The 13,985-nt window shown below is 37.1% G+C and overlaps 2 protein-coding genes across 4 annotated transcripts in view; both read left to right on the top strand.

Moving 5' to 3' along the window:
- Positions 1-1,300: 1,300 nt before the first annotated feature.
- cxcr1 (chemokine (C-X-C motif) receptor 1) lies at positions 1,301-3,615 on the top strand. The gene is made up of 2 exons (XM_026295325.1): positions 1,301-1,408; positions 1,692-3,615. Exons 1-2 carry the CDS (start codon positions 1,402-1,404, stop codon positions 2,765-2,767), a joined length of 1,083 nt encoding a protein of 360 aa, XP_026151110.1. The 5' UTR covers positions 1,301-1,401; the 3' UTR covers positions 2,768-3,615.
- Positions 3,616-9,624: 6,009 nt separating this feature from the next.
- Positions 9,625-13,985, top strand: part of spegb (striated muscle enriched protein kinase b) — a 36,998-nt gene continuing 32,637 nt past the window's right edge. For 2 of the 3 annotated variants that reach the window (XM_026295096.1, XM_026295095.1), the window contains exon 1: positions 9,631-10,733. In XM_026295096.1, coding sequence (XP_026150881.1) covers positions 10,316-10,733 — 418 coding nt within the window. In that variant the 5' untranslated portion in view covers positions 9,631-10,315. Of the gene's footprint in view, positions 10,734-13,985 lie in introns of all 3 variants that reach the window. The other variant, XM_026295097.2, reaches the window with a different exon arrangement.

Below are 13,985 nucleotides of genomic sequence, written 5' to 3'. Positions count from 1 at the left end.
CTTGTCTGAAATAATTTTACTGTTGACCATTGCTGTACTTCTGTATATTGAAAGCATTTGCATTAAGTATTCCATTTTGAAGTAATCCATTGCATACAAGATGTTTCTTCATATCCTCTGTTGCACCAAGCACCTAAATGTTCCGCTCACATTTGACGCCCTTGCACTTTCATCTTTAGTGTCCAAAAGGGCAGAGATGCTATTCACATTAGTTTGCAAATGACACAGGTTTCAAATTATACCAAAAATGTGGAAAACAGATCACTGTTGTATGGACACGAAATGTAAATGGGCCTAGTAGAATGAAACAAAAAAAAAATATTGCCATCTGTGTCCTGTAGCTACATGAAAAGTAAGACTAAAATAGGGGTACCTTTCAAAAATCCCAGTCCTATTGTGATGTTTGGTTCCATCATTTTTTCACAATAACACAATCATGACTATACTATGTTTATGTAGTTCCACTACCCTTTATGATCAAATCGCAGTACTTGTGACATTGGAAGTTGAAACATGCAAAGTGTGCCAGGAAATGTGATGCTAGTCACTTGTGTCAACAGATGCATGTCATGAGCTGGGAACTTCCTCTCAATAGTGGTCAATCATGTGGTTTATTGTGTTTTTAAATTTCACAGGTTCACAGGCCCTGATACATATTTCAGCCTGTTGCCCTCTTCAACCACTTCAACCTCTTGCCGGGGTTCAAAACTAATTTATTTTTATTTTCATTTATTTGTGATATGCAATTATTTGTCTTTGTATAAAAAAGTCTTTAAAAATGATACTGGCAATCAGATAAATGGGACACATTACAAACCAGAGATCAGACACAATCGAAATCACAATGGCAGTTAACTATAATATACATTATTTAGGCTTTTGTATGTCTTGAATATCTGCTGATTGTTTACCCTGTGTTTATTTTGGAGATAATGGTTTCTCTTTTGATTTTATCTGTAGTGTGACAGTACATCTCATGACATGAATGATTCAGATAATGTGGCTTGGGTTTATTTTGGGGGAGGAACTTTGGTTTAGGAATGACCAAACAGTGACTTTTGAAAATATATAAGTCCTGGCTACACTGTGTGATAGTTATAAATGAAATTATAACAAAAATATATTTTATTATACAGGCTTCTGTTCAAAGTGTAATACATCTACATAAATGTCATCTTGTGACCTTAAATACAACTTTATTTAAAATATTTCATATATTTGCTTTCATGTATGGGAAGGTGATCATCCCCTGTTCAAATTCTTGAGCAATCAAAGCCTGTGAATATAAGACAGGGGAAAAAAAGCCTATGATTGGCGTGATGGGAGGAGTGTAAAAAATATTGTTTGTTCCTTCTCTGTGTGTGACATACTCAGAGGCTGCCACAAAGAAGACACACCACCATGACTGGTGAGTATTTACATCCTTAGAAATACAAAACTTAATTCTAAAAATACTATTCATTGCGTTCAGTTACTTGGACAATATGTAATAAAACCTACGTTACTGCAATATCTAATATTTTGGGCAAAGATGTATATATATATATGTATAATTAATAATTTGGTCAAAGATATATATATATATATATATGTCATCTTTAGAATGTTAAGTTATTAGTATTGGATTTGCTCAAAAGGAAAATTTCATACATTTTACATGCCTAATATTTATTTTTGATTTTTGTCCTCAGATCCAAACACATCCTTTTTTAGTGATGACTTTGGATCTGTTTATGACGCACTCAACTTCACTTATAATTACTCAGAGTTCATCGTGGACCCTGAAACCCAGCCCTGCAACTCCTTCCCCATCCCAGATGCAGTGATGATTGGTGTCAGTATATTTTATGTCATCATCTTTGTGTTGGCGATTCCTGGAAATCTGATAGTGGGGGTGGTGATTGTCCTTAGCAAGCAGTCCCTTCCTCCCTCTGATCTTTACCTCCTCCACCTGGCAGCTGCTGACATACTACTGGCCATTACTCTCCCATTCTGGGCTGTCTCTGTTACACGGGGCTGGGTGTTTGGAGACGCCATGTGTAAAATTGTCACCAGTCTCCAAGAGCTAAGCTTCTACTCTAGCATTCTCTTCCTGACTTGCATCAGCATGGACCGTTACATGGTGATTGTACGAGCCATGGAGGCCCGCAGGGCTAACCGACAGATGGTGAGCTGGGGAGTTTGTGTTGCTGTCTGGGCTGTTGGAGCCTTTCTGTCTCTGCCAGGTCTCTTCAGTTCTTCTTTCTCTTCTCAAAACTCTAGTCACTTAGTGTGTTCTGAACTGTATGATGCCAGCAGTGCTAACAAGTGGCGGGTGGCCACCAGAATTCTTCGCCATACTTTGGGGTTTATTATCCCTTTAGCCATCATGCTGCCCTGTTATGGAGTAACCATCAAGCGCCTGCTTCACATCCGTGGGGGATTTCAGCGGCAACGAGCCATGAGAGTGATTGTGCTTGTGGTGGTTGCGTTTCTCCTTTGTTGGACACCGTATCACATTGCAGTTATGGCAGATACTTTTTTCAGGACAAAGATACTGCCCTACCGCTGCCCAGCAAGAATGGCAGTAGATCAGGCCATGTTTGCCACCCAGAGTCTGGGCCTACTTCACAGCTGTGTCAACCCGGTGCTGTATGCCTTTGTGGGAGAGAAGTTCAGGACAAGGCTCTTGCAGATAATGAGGAAGATGGGTGTCTTAGAGAGAACATCAGTTACAAGAAGCAGCAGGTCTTCACTGTCTTCAGAAATCACATCCACCTTTATGTGAGACACCTTGAAGGACACTTTGAAATATTCAGATATATTGATTAAATCAGTGTACTTACTGCAGGATCTCAAGTATTGGACAACAAAGTATGAATCTTGATAGTTATCTTAATTTTAATTGCGTCTCTTATTTGGTAGAGTTTTTAGTTTCAGTAAGTTAAAAAAAAAGCAGAATTCCCCTTAAAGTTGCTTTGAACATTTATTAACTTTCATTTTGCACTTTGTAAATATGGTTTCCTTCTCATTATATTTAATTTGGTTTGGGTTTCAATCCAGTATACACAGAGAAATACCACTTGAAGGCAAACTGTAAACATTTTCAATGTTTTTGTGGTTAACCATTTAAATCCCCTTTCTTTCCTCAGTTGTCTAGTTCTGAGGAAACTGTGGGAAACATGTTTGGCAAGTGTCATTCTAGGTATGACCATATTGCAACACAATATTTCAATACAATGTCACAACATCAAGACAAAACAGCTGCTGATGAACATCCTGAGGTGCAGCTGAAAGCCCTGGAAAAATCTACAATTAGACTTTCAGATTTCAGTGTTAGTGGAATATGTGGCTTTTTTTTCTTTATAAATACAGTATGTGAATGCCAATTATCCAGATACTACTTTGTGATTTAAACTTCCAATTACCATTGTCCTCTGAACAAGTATTTACTTCCAGCTTAACGTTTAATATATCAGCCATAGCACAAACATACAACTATCCTGTACAGTGTTTTTATAGGGATGTAATTTGTATTTTTGTTTAAGTTTTATGTATTTTTAGATGAAAACAGCAGATTTTTTATTTCCATAACAAATAATCTTAAAATTGTCATTAAAGTTTTATATAAACATATGCTCTCTTCTTCTCAAAAATATAGGCCAACATAGTTGCATCCAATCATATGTCAAAAATGCTTTTATATTTGACTTAAGACTGGAATTCCCCTTCAACTAATCCAGCTAGTGCCCTGCGATGGGCAGGTTATATTAAGAATAAGCTACTAAGTTGAATGCTGAGTAAAAATCTCTGAAAATTTACTGATAGGAAAGAAGCTTTCTCTAGAAGCTGTCTCTAGAGGCTCTCTAGAAGCTCTCTCTAGGGGATGTAGGATTGGTCTCTCTCTGGGGCTACGCATAATTTAAAATTGTATAATTTTTACCGTTTCCTTGTTTTGTAAACCCTAAACCCCATATATTCTGATTTATTAAAATAGTGTTAAAGTCTTTTTACTTGTGGAAGTTTTTCTTCTGAACGAGAGACAAAAAATACACAAGGACCAGGGTCTCTTCAAAAAAACTCTCAGATGACCCCTGAAGGTGAGCTGATGCAATGCTCACACCACGGCACACACACTGATGAGCTTTAGGCTCACCCACACACCTCATATAGGTTTTCGGTTGAAAAGCTCAATGGACCCTTTTTAAGTGGATGACTGATGGATGGCTAATCCAGCTAGTATTGTTTTTATTCAGCTACAGCAACTGAAGTTGTGTTGAACACTACAGCAATAACTGCAAGATAGAGGTGAGTAAACAAAATATATCCCAGTTTAAATGTGATGTTTGATTCCACTGTATTCAGATATAAGTTTCCTTTTACAAAAAATGTTTATTTCTGTAATTTATTAAGTAAAGTTCCAGTATATTTCCGAAGTATATGGGAGACCAGGGCATATTGTCGCACTTTTCCCAGGCTTTTATATGTCTTAGGATTACTATATCATATTGTTAAAAATTACATACCACATGAAAGAACAGTCTCGGACACATACGTTGTATTTATTTCATTTTCATGTCTTGTTTCGGTACAGACTTATAACCATTGAATAGTAAGAGGGATCATGTGACATGTTGCCCCATCACCAGGTAAGTTGTCACAACTATGTGGGGTAAAATGTCATGCAGGATTTTGCAACAGATAAAACAAGAACCAATTTATTATTGTTTGTTTTTAATATTACTTTAAATTCAAAAGGAAATTCAGCTGCAGAAAAAGTACAATTAATAATTGAACTTGAATAAATCTTTGAACGCAGCCATTTAAGCACTTCCAACTACAACTGGAAAATAATTTCAATCAAATAAAACCTGTCAAACACTCAAACAAATGTCAAGCCTCACAGGTCAGACCCATCACAGGTCTAGCATATGTGAAATGCTTTGTCAGGGGTACACTCTTCCTGAGCCCACTGTTTGCATTTGATGCACTGGACCAAGTCCTGGACAACTGTTTTCAAATGGCTCCACACAAACCAGACACAGGTACTCGTCTTCATCTAATGAACAGACATCTGGGATTTTTCTTATTTTACCTGCTTTCTGCTTCTTTGGTATTTTAGACGTACTTACAACTTATTTGTGTTATTATGGGGAAATTAGTCATGACAACTTGTATTCCACATCCATGTAATACCCTAGTATTGTGAAATAATTAACAATGTGACAACTAACCCATCAGAAGTCCAGTAAGTATACTAATGTAAATATACTATTTCAGTACTTCTTGGGACTAAATTGTCTCGCTTTTAGTTTAGAAAAGAATACTTTAGTATAAGCATAGTGAACTTTGAATACACAAATACAGTAAACCCCTGAAATTCGCCGGGTTTAGCTGAATTTACATTAATATTTGTTACAAAATTAATACATTATCTTGTTCTTAATAATTTAGTGTTAAAATGCATTTAATTTATGTGCATATGCATTTATATATTGCCACAAAAAAAAGCCATAAAAAATTGTGGAGGATAGTTGTGGTTTGTGCAAAATTGCAGGCATTTCCACTAACAATTATTAGTTCGGTTCTAAGGAAAAATCCACCAGCAACTGAGGCTGCAAACTCTGAACCACGAGTTTGCGGGGTACATTGTAGTTCATATCTAAGTTTAATTTTGTACTGCAGCTCTACTGTGGCTTGAATTTATTGCTACTAGTTATATACATCTTCTATCCTTATGTTGTCATATATTTTCTCTCAGTAATAGGCATGCTGTTTGTTTGGGAAACGGTTTCATTCAGCGGCAGTGCATTTGTTGCACTGAAAGATATCTCAACATATTGCACGTGGCCCAAAATGTGACACAACGAGATATATCGTTATCTTGAGTTGCTAAAGCAGAATATTGACAAAGTATCTCATTATTTTGACTTAGGGAGTCGCTTTATTTTTCATCCCAGTGGCAGAAACGGGCTTCCAAACAAAAGCAATGGCAACAAAGTGCCTTTAACTTTTCTTTATTGCCTCAAACTGTGACAGTATTTTGATAACTTGTAGATTCATTTTAGGTTTCTTGATAATTTTACGAAGTGTTATTTTACGACTGCTTTGTTACATTTTTTTGTGTTGGACTTATTTGCTTCAAGCAACTTTAGCTAGGCAGCTAATGGTGTTAGAGCTAACACTAGGGCGCTTTTCTTATCTGGTAACAACAAATATTACGTAAATTAATAAAACTATATATGGTTAGAAAGGCAAAGGCAAAGGCAAATTTATTTGTATAGCACCTTTCATACACTACGCAATTCAAAGTGCTTTACAAGGCATATAATTACATTAAAAGCATTGAAAAGAGCATTTAAAAATAAAGACATTTAACAAAATAAATTTAAATCAAATAAAGTAAATTAAAATAAAACATAAAAGCACATTAAGAAAACAAAGATGAACAATTATTCGAAGGCAGCAGTAAACAACAGAGTTTTCAGTCCTGATTTTAATGAGCTGACAGTTTGAGCAGACCTCAGGTGTTCAGGAAGTTTGTTCCACAAGTGAGGAACATAGTGACTGAATGCTGCCTCACTTTGTTTGGTTCTGGTTCTGGGAACACACAGTAGACCTGTCCCAGATGACCTGAGGGGTCTGGAAACCTCATAGGGAACTAATATATCTTGGATATATTTTGGTCCACAACCATTTAGTGCTTTATAAACTAGCAATAAGATTTTAAAATCTATCCTTTGACTAACGGGAAGCCAGTGTAGTGATCTAAGAACTGGTGTGATATGGTCCAGTTTCTTGGTGTTTGTAAGGACTCTGGCAGCAGCATTCTGGATTAGCTGCAGCTGCCTGATTGACTTTTTGCTAAGACCTGTAAACAAGCCATTACAATAATCTAACCTACTGAAAATAAATGCGTGAACAAGTTTTTCTGCATCTTGTTTAGACAGAAAACCTTTTATTCTAGCAATGTTTTTCAGGTGGTAATAGGAAGATTTAGTGATGGATTTTATGTGGTTGTTAAAATTCAGGTCTGAGTCAATGATTACACCAAGGTTTCTGGCTTGATTTGTAGCTTTCAATGACATGGAGTCAAGGTGAGCAATGACCTTTGACCTTTCATTTTTGGGGCCAAAAACAATCACTTCTGTCTTGTCTGTATTGAGCTGGAGAAAATTCTGGCGCATCCATTCTTTGACTTGATTAATACACTCACATAATGAAATTAGAGGACTAAAATCATGAGATGATACTGATATATAAAGTTGAGTGTCATCTGCATAGGTATGGTAGTCAATGTTGCAGTATTCCATAATCTGAGCAAGGGGCAGCATGTAGATATTGAATAAGAGAGGACCAAGAATAGACCCCTGAGGAACCCCACATTTCATTGTTGTTCGCTCAGACTCATAGTTACCAAGTGAGACAAAATAGTCTCTATCTTGTAAGTAAGATTTTAGCCAATTTAACACTGAGCCAGTAACTCCCACCCACGCTTCTCGTCTATCAAGCAGCACATCATGATCAACTGTGTCAAATGCAGCACTGAGATCCAGTAGTACTAAAACAGAGGTTTTGGATTCATCATTATTTAAATGTAAATCATTTAAAATTTTAATAAGTGCAGTCTCGGTGCTGTGGTGTGCGCGAAATCCAGACTGAAGTGCATTAAAAAGATTGTTTTCCACCATAAATCTGTGAATTTGTTGAGAAACTACTTTTTCAATTATTTTTCCCAAAAATGGAAGATTTGATATTGGCCTGTAGTTACTTACTGCTGAAGCATCTAGATTAGGCTTTTAAGAAGAGGTTTTATAACAGCAGTTTTTAAGGCCTGGGGAAACTGCCCTGACTGAAGAGAACTATTGACAATCTGCAATACATCTGGAGCTAAGCTGTTAAAAACATTTTTTTAAAAATTTGTTGGTAAAATATCAAGGCAGCATGATGTAGATTTTAATTGTAGAAGCGTTTCTGCCAGAGCTCTGTGATCAAGGAGATCAAAATGTTCAAGATTCACTGGAGAACAAGGAGGCACAGGTAATATTGTCATGTTCCTAGGACTGCAGCTAGAGATAGTTTGTCTTATCTTTGTTATTTTGTCTGTGAAAAAGGCTGCAAAATCATTGCATGACTTTTTGGACAGCAGTTCAGAAGGAAGAGAGGGTGCTGGGTAATAACCTGTACTTTACTTATACGCTACTAGTTCAGCTGGAAACACCAAATATATTCATAAAAATTTAATAGAATGTTAGTTAAAAAGCGGGCCAAATTGGACACACTAACACTAGCATGTAGCCTAACTAACATGTAGACCAACTAGCATGTAGCCTAACTAGCGTGTAACCTCACTAGCAGGTAGCCTAACTAACATGTAGTCCAACTAGCATGTAGCCTAATTAGCAGGTAGCCTAACTAGCAGGTAGACCAACCAGCATGTAGCCTAACTAACATGTAGACCAACGAGCATGTAGCCTAACTAGCGTGTAGCCTAACTAACATGTAGACCAACTAGCATGTAGCCTAACTAACATGTAGACCAAATAGCATGTGGTCTAACTAGCAGGTAGCCTAACTAACATGTAGACCAACTAGCATGTAGCCTAACTAACATGTAGACCAACAAGCATGTAGCCTAACTAACGCGTAGACCAACTTGCATGTAGCCTAACTAACATGTAGACCAAATAGCATGTAGTCTAACTAGCAGGTAGCCTAACTAACATGTAGACCAACAAGCATGTAGCCTAACTAACGCGTAGACCAACTAATATGTAGTCTAATTGTTTAGCCAGGTGCTAGCAGTAAAGTTATAGCCTTAGCATTTCTTACCTATTACGAGACACAAGGTGACAACATTTCTGCTGTTTCTTTGAAAGGGGTTTGTTTCAGGATTAGGGGTTCGATAGTTGCATTAATATTAGTAGAAACTGTGTGAAAAGGCAAAATAATGTTAGCAATATACAAGCAGGTAACGCACTAGTTGCACTTTAATTTCAATTTTTAGATGTAGTCTCTTTTATAAGTACTTCTTCTTCTTCTTCTTTTGATGTATTGTAGTTCTTCCTTAATGGTAGCCGCAAGGTTGTTGGCATAGTAATAACCCTATGCATAGCCAGTACCAATGCTGCCAATACCTAGCTCTAATTTTCATTTGTTTCATGTGTTTGGGTTATGTCATATTAAACGTTACTATGTTTAGCATGTTTCACTTTAAAGTGTGACTGCATTTCTGTGACAACACACTTCGGCTTTAGTACGTGTAGAAGATATTAGTTTACAGGACCACAGTTGCCCGAATATTTTGCCCATGCATTAAAATTATTTTCCATTTTCTTTTTCAAGATATCTTGACCACCTCAACGCAATTGAGAGGCCAACATCAACTTCTATTAACTAACTCATCTATTTGATCTACAAATTAAATGTTTGTCTCACAATGCCCCTGTCCCCACCTTCCCCTCTGGGTCCCCCCACTCTGTGCCAAGCGTTGCACCATCTCACATGTTCTACTGACCTCAGGTTGGCTAAAAATGAAAAGGGGCGGGAGCCTAGCAGTGACTGGGCAGAAGGATCACCATGCAGCTGTCATTGTAAGGCTTGCTGGGTTGTGACTGTCATTTCCCCCTTCAGACTGACTGGCAGAGGTAGCCAGAGATCATGACTGGGGTGGCTTAGCTCAGGGGACGAGGTGGGGGGCGGGGCAGTTTACTGTGCAACTTACTGGAAAGGACTTGATGCTTGTATTCAAGCAGAAGCTGAGCAAGAACAAACCTGAAGACCACTGGGAATAAAAAGAAAGTTCCTGAAGAGTGACACACCTTGTTCTGAAGACAAGTAACACATTACTGGGAGATGGTTACGAAAGGCTGAAAAATCAGAGAACATCAGGAAAAGGAGGGGAAAGGCTGACGTGTCACTTCCAAGATACAAGTCAAGGGAGCCGTTAATGCAACATGATCTAGTTGGTCTTGCCCTAAAAATACCGCTGGGGAGGAGGGTGGCAGCTAACTTTGTCTGCTTAATTACCTGGTAATCAACTATTTCTTTTTCTTCTTCGAACAACAACTGAGGTCAGAATACAGCAATTTGTGGAATTTTTTTAGCACAGCAGATATGCTTCTAAATATTTTTTTAGTAAAAGCTAAGTAATCATCCTATACAAAAATATGAGAATCCTGTTAACTGTTATGTATTTGTAAGGATTGCTCATAGACTTTAATGCCCTGATTGAATTTAGGTATTGAATAATACAAAGGGCCCATTCAGTGCTATAGGTATACATTTTAATTCAGCAGTTGCAGAATACACTGGAGAATACCATATTAGTTAAACAATGAGGAAAGCAGAGAAGCAAATGACCGTAAAAAAAGGGGCAGATGAAGTAGTGGCACCCTCAAGCCCCATCATCCCCCCAAAACGGTCAAAAGCAAGCCCAGATCAAGTTGTCCCAGACCCTCAAGAACCTGATTATCCTACCCCATCTCCTCCTGTTTTTATCCGCAAAATGAGGAACGCTGCTGTAGGGACAGGCTGTGACATCCGTCTTAAGGTAACTGTGGCTGGAGACCCCCAGCCTTCCCTGTACTGGTACCACAATGATAACCTCCTTAACATGGAGAACCAGGAATATGGAGGGCTCTGGATTCGGGATTGCAAACCCAGTGATGCTGGCCTCTACACCTGCATTGCCAATAATCACTTGGGGGAGGCTCGGAGCAGTGCTGTACTGGCTGTCTTGGATTTGGGTGAAGGTAATACAATTAAATATATTTAAAGTTTTACTTGCATTGGTACCAAAACATTGAAAATTATACTGCAGAAATTTAGAAATCTAACATATTTTACAAAACTAAATAAGTAGACCTTAATTAGTTTGGGATAACTACAGAATATACAGTTTTCCCCTTTTATGATAATTGACAATGCTTTCACTGTATGATAAATCATTACATGTCATTTATCGTGAGGTTTTATTTTAAAATATTTTAATGCAGCTTCCATTAAAATTACCCAGTATGCTATACTCATCCAGAAGGCCCAGCTGCTGTAAACATAGTAGTATTCGTACACATAGTGTAGGCCTATATAACCTCCTGCTGCTATATAAAATTATAACTCTGACGAATATTTCAATTATAACATGATTTACCACACCTTCTGTAGTCACAGTTTGAAAGTTAATGCATTGTCAATTTTCATGAGTAGTCTGATTTGATTTTACATCTATGATGATGCTCCAAAAACAGAAAAAACAAAGGAAATAATTAATGAAAGTTTTTTAATCTAGTTGCCTTTTTGTTCCATTTAAACCAAGAGGACTGGCATTATAAAGATGAGATAAATGAAGACATTTATGAGTTAGCAGCAGTAATAGCTGACTAGATGGGTAGCTAACTACTTACACAGTTTCCATCATGTTTGGCTTTTGCTATAAGTCGCAATTTTGTTGAATCATATTATGAGGTAGAAATGTTGATGAAGTTCACCCCTAAATCCTTTTTAGGGGTGTCTGGTAACGTGTTAGACATTTTTTGACATTTTGATTCCATAACCCGCCTACTTTGTCCCTTTCTTTCTGGGGTTGCAGAAGGCTGCGAGTAAAGTGTAGGGGAAACACAGCTAATTGTGATCTCCATCACTGCTTTGAAAGATGGCAGTATCAGCTTCGCAAATATGTACAGCTGGGGCACCTTCCTTTTCTTGCTGAGAGAGTAAATGTGGTTTACATTTTTATGAGATGTCAAAACTCATTAGTGCTTAATACAGTTCACTCAGTCTAATGAGTAAAATTTTGGCAAATGATTCTGTAAAAAAATGAAAAATGAATAAATACGAATTTACATAACAATCTCTGCAAAACTGAGCATTAAAAGAGTGGTAATGTTTGCAGACTGGTCAATGTGATGACATGGATTCCTTTTAGCAAGAACCCACGGTGTATTAATTTTCCTTTACTGGATAAATACTGGATGCTTGGACACAAACCACATAAAAGACAGAGCATCATATTTGACAACTTAAAAATTAACACAGCCTTGCCTGTCTTGTTTACATGCTGAAAACTTTTCATTCCAGTGTAATTGTAGGGAAAGTAATTAATCTTTTTTCTTCTGTTGTTTTTGGCTTGATATATAGTAAAGTACTGGGATTGATTTTGTTATGGTGATGATGCAAAAATAACATATTCTAAAATGAAGATAAGAATCCTGCAATATTATCTCAGTAAATTCAGTGCCATAGATTTCTTTCAGTCAATTATCATTGATTAGTCAGCATAGAGTTTGGGTTCGACAAAGCTTTAACTGATCTGTGACCCATAATGTCATATATTACATGATAGGTTTAATGTGTTGCTTTCTGTTTTAGTTTACAGTTCACTGCAACATAACTGCAATATGTTGCGGTTACAATATGGAAGACATTTGACAACTGATTTACGTGGAAATTTCCATAATTTTATTTATGTTCACCCAACAGGTTATATTTTTGAGTGCACTTTAAATACATTAAAGTTAGTCAAATCAATCCAGTGAATATGTTGCTGATACTTGGATAGATCTGCAATAGATTAAGAAAAAAAATGCTGTTCCTATTCTAAGCTGTTCCTTAAGCTGTTCCTATACAAGATAACTAAACAAACTCAAAATTTTTTATATGGCCTTATGACAGTTCTGCCTAGCACTGGTTTTCATTTGCCTTTTTACAAAAATTGCAAACTCTACTCTCTGATAACAACACATGTGTGACAGCTGTTGTAAAGCAAAGATTTGGGGTTATGTTCAGTTTAATTAGCGATCAGGTAAAAAATGCCTTGATCAGCCCTGATACTGATCTTAGTGATTGGGTCGAGACATCCCTAATGGAATAATTGTGCTAGTAAACAAAATCTATCAGTAGACATTACTTTTGGCTGAATGAGCGTTGGTAGCATTCATAGTGAGGATTATGCCAGTTCCCTGCTGCTGAAAATGTTGTGTTCTGGTGCAATCAAGATGCTTATCAGACTAGATGTATAATATGATTGTATGCCACATAAAAACTACTGAACATCAGCAGTGGTAGTCCCTCAGCAATAATTACAATCCTGTAACATTTCTTCAAGCCTTTCAACAAGTTTTGAAAATGAAATCTTAGACGTTTACCTATGACTCGATTTTAACCTTCAGTTTGATTCAGTTTTCAGCCATGTGCGTAGTTTACAGCTGTCCCATCACTCACTGATACTGCCTGCCTGTTCTCCCTCACGCTCTCCCACTTTGAAAATGTCTCTTGCTATCCCGCCCCCTTAGTTATTTATACAGTGGAATGTGCCAGGCCCTAGATTTTTGTGATGTTAGTGGGCAAACGTCTCTCTTGTTACACAGGAAGACATCACTGCTAATTTTAGTCCAGCCCTGTCTAACTTTTTTGCTCTTCTGGTCATGAAAGGTCCAATTTTGAATCCACAATACTACCTACTGGGTAGTGGGTACTACTGGGTACTACTATGCTGTTTCTTCTCTAACTTTGCAATCATCTTTTGAATTTTACCTCAGAATGTGCAGTGAGTTTAAGCTGTACAAGTAATTTCTCTACTTCACCTGATGAAATATCTGTCAACAGTGATTCATTTGTTACTCATTCAATTATTCAGTTCCTTAATGGATAAATAGATTATGAAATTGTTAAAAGGCCCAACATTTCTGTCAAGTGTATTTACATAATATATGGAAGTAACCTAATAATCAAAATTAAGTAAACGGTGGGTTCATTTGAGCTTTTTCACTGAAAGCATCTGGTTTCTGGAGTTGAAAATGGCGTTGATGTGAGCAGTGAGAGTGAGTCAAAGCAGTCGCTGCTGTAAATCCAAAAACAATGAACTGGAAAACAATAAAATTCTCTTTAGAATTAAGAGTAAGCATATGGTGATAACTTTCTGGGTGTGCCATTTAAAATGACACAGCTGTCATTACATGTAGTTGTTTGACCCACTGTATTGATTAAATGTATTGATAAAATGCTGT

This window comes from Mastacembelus armatus, chromosome 21 (genome assembly GCF_900324485.2).
Source record: "Mastacembelus armatus chromosome 21, fMasArm1.2, whole genome shotgun sequence".
In the NCBI taxonomy this organism is placed as follows: domain Eukaryota; kingdom Metazoa; phylum Chordata; class Actinopteri; order Synbranchiformes; family Mastacembelidae; genus Mastacembelus; species Mastacembelus armatus.
The sequence above is the reverse complement of the archived record's forward strand: the minus strand, read 5'-3'. Positions and strand labels throughout refer to the sequence as shown.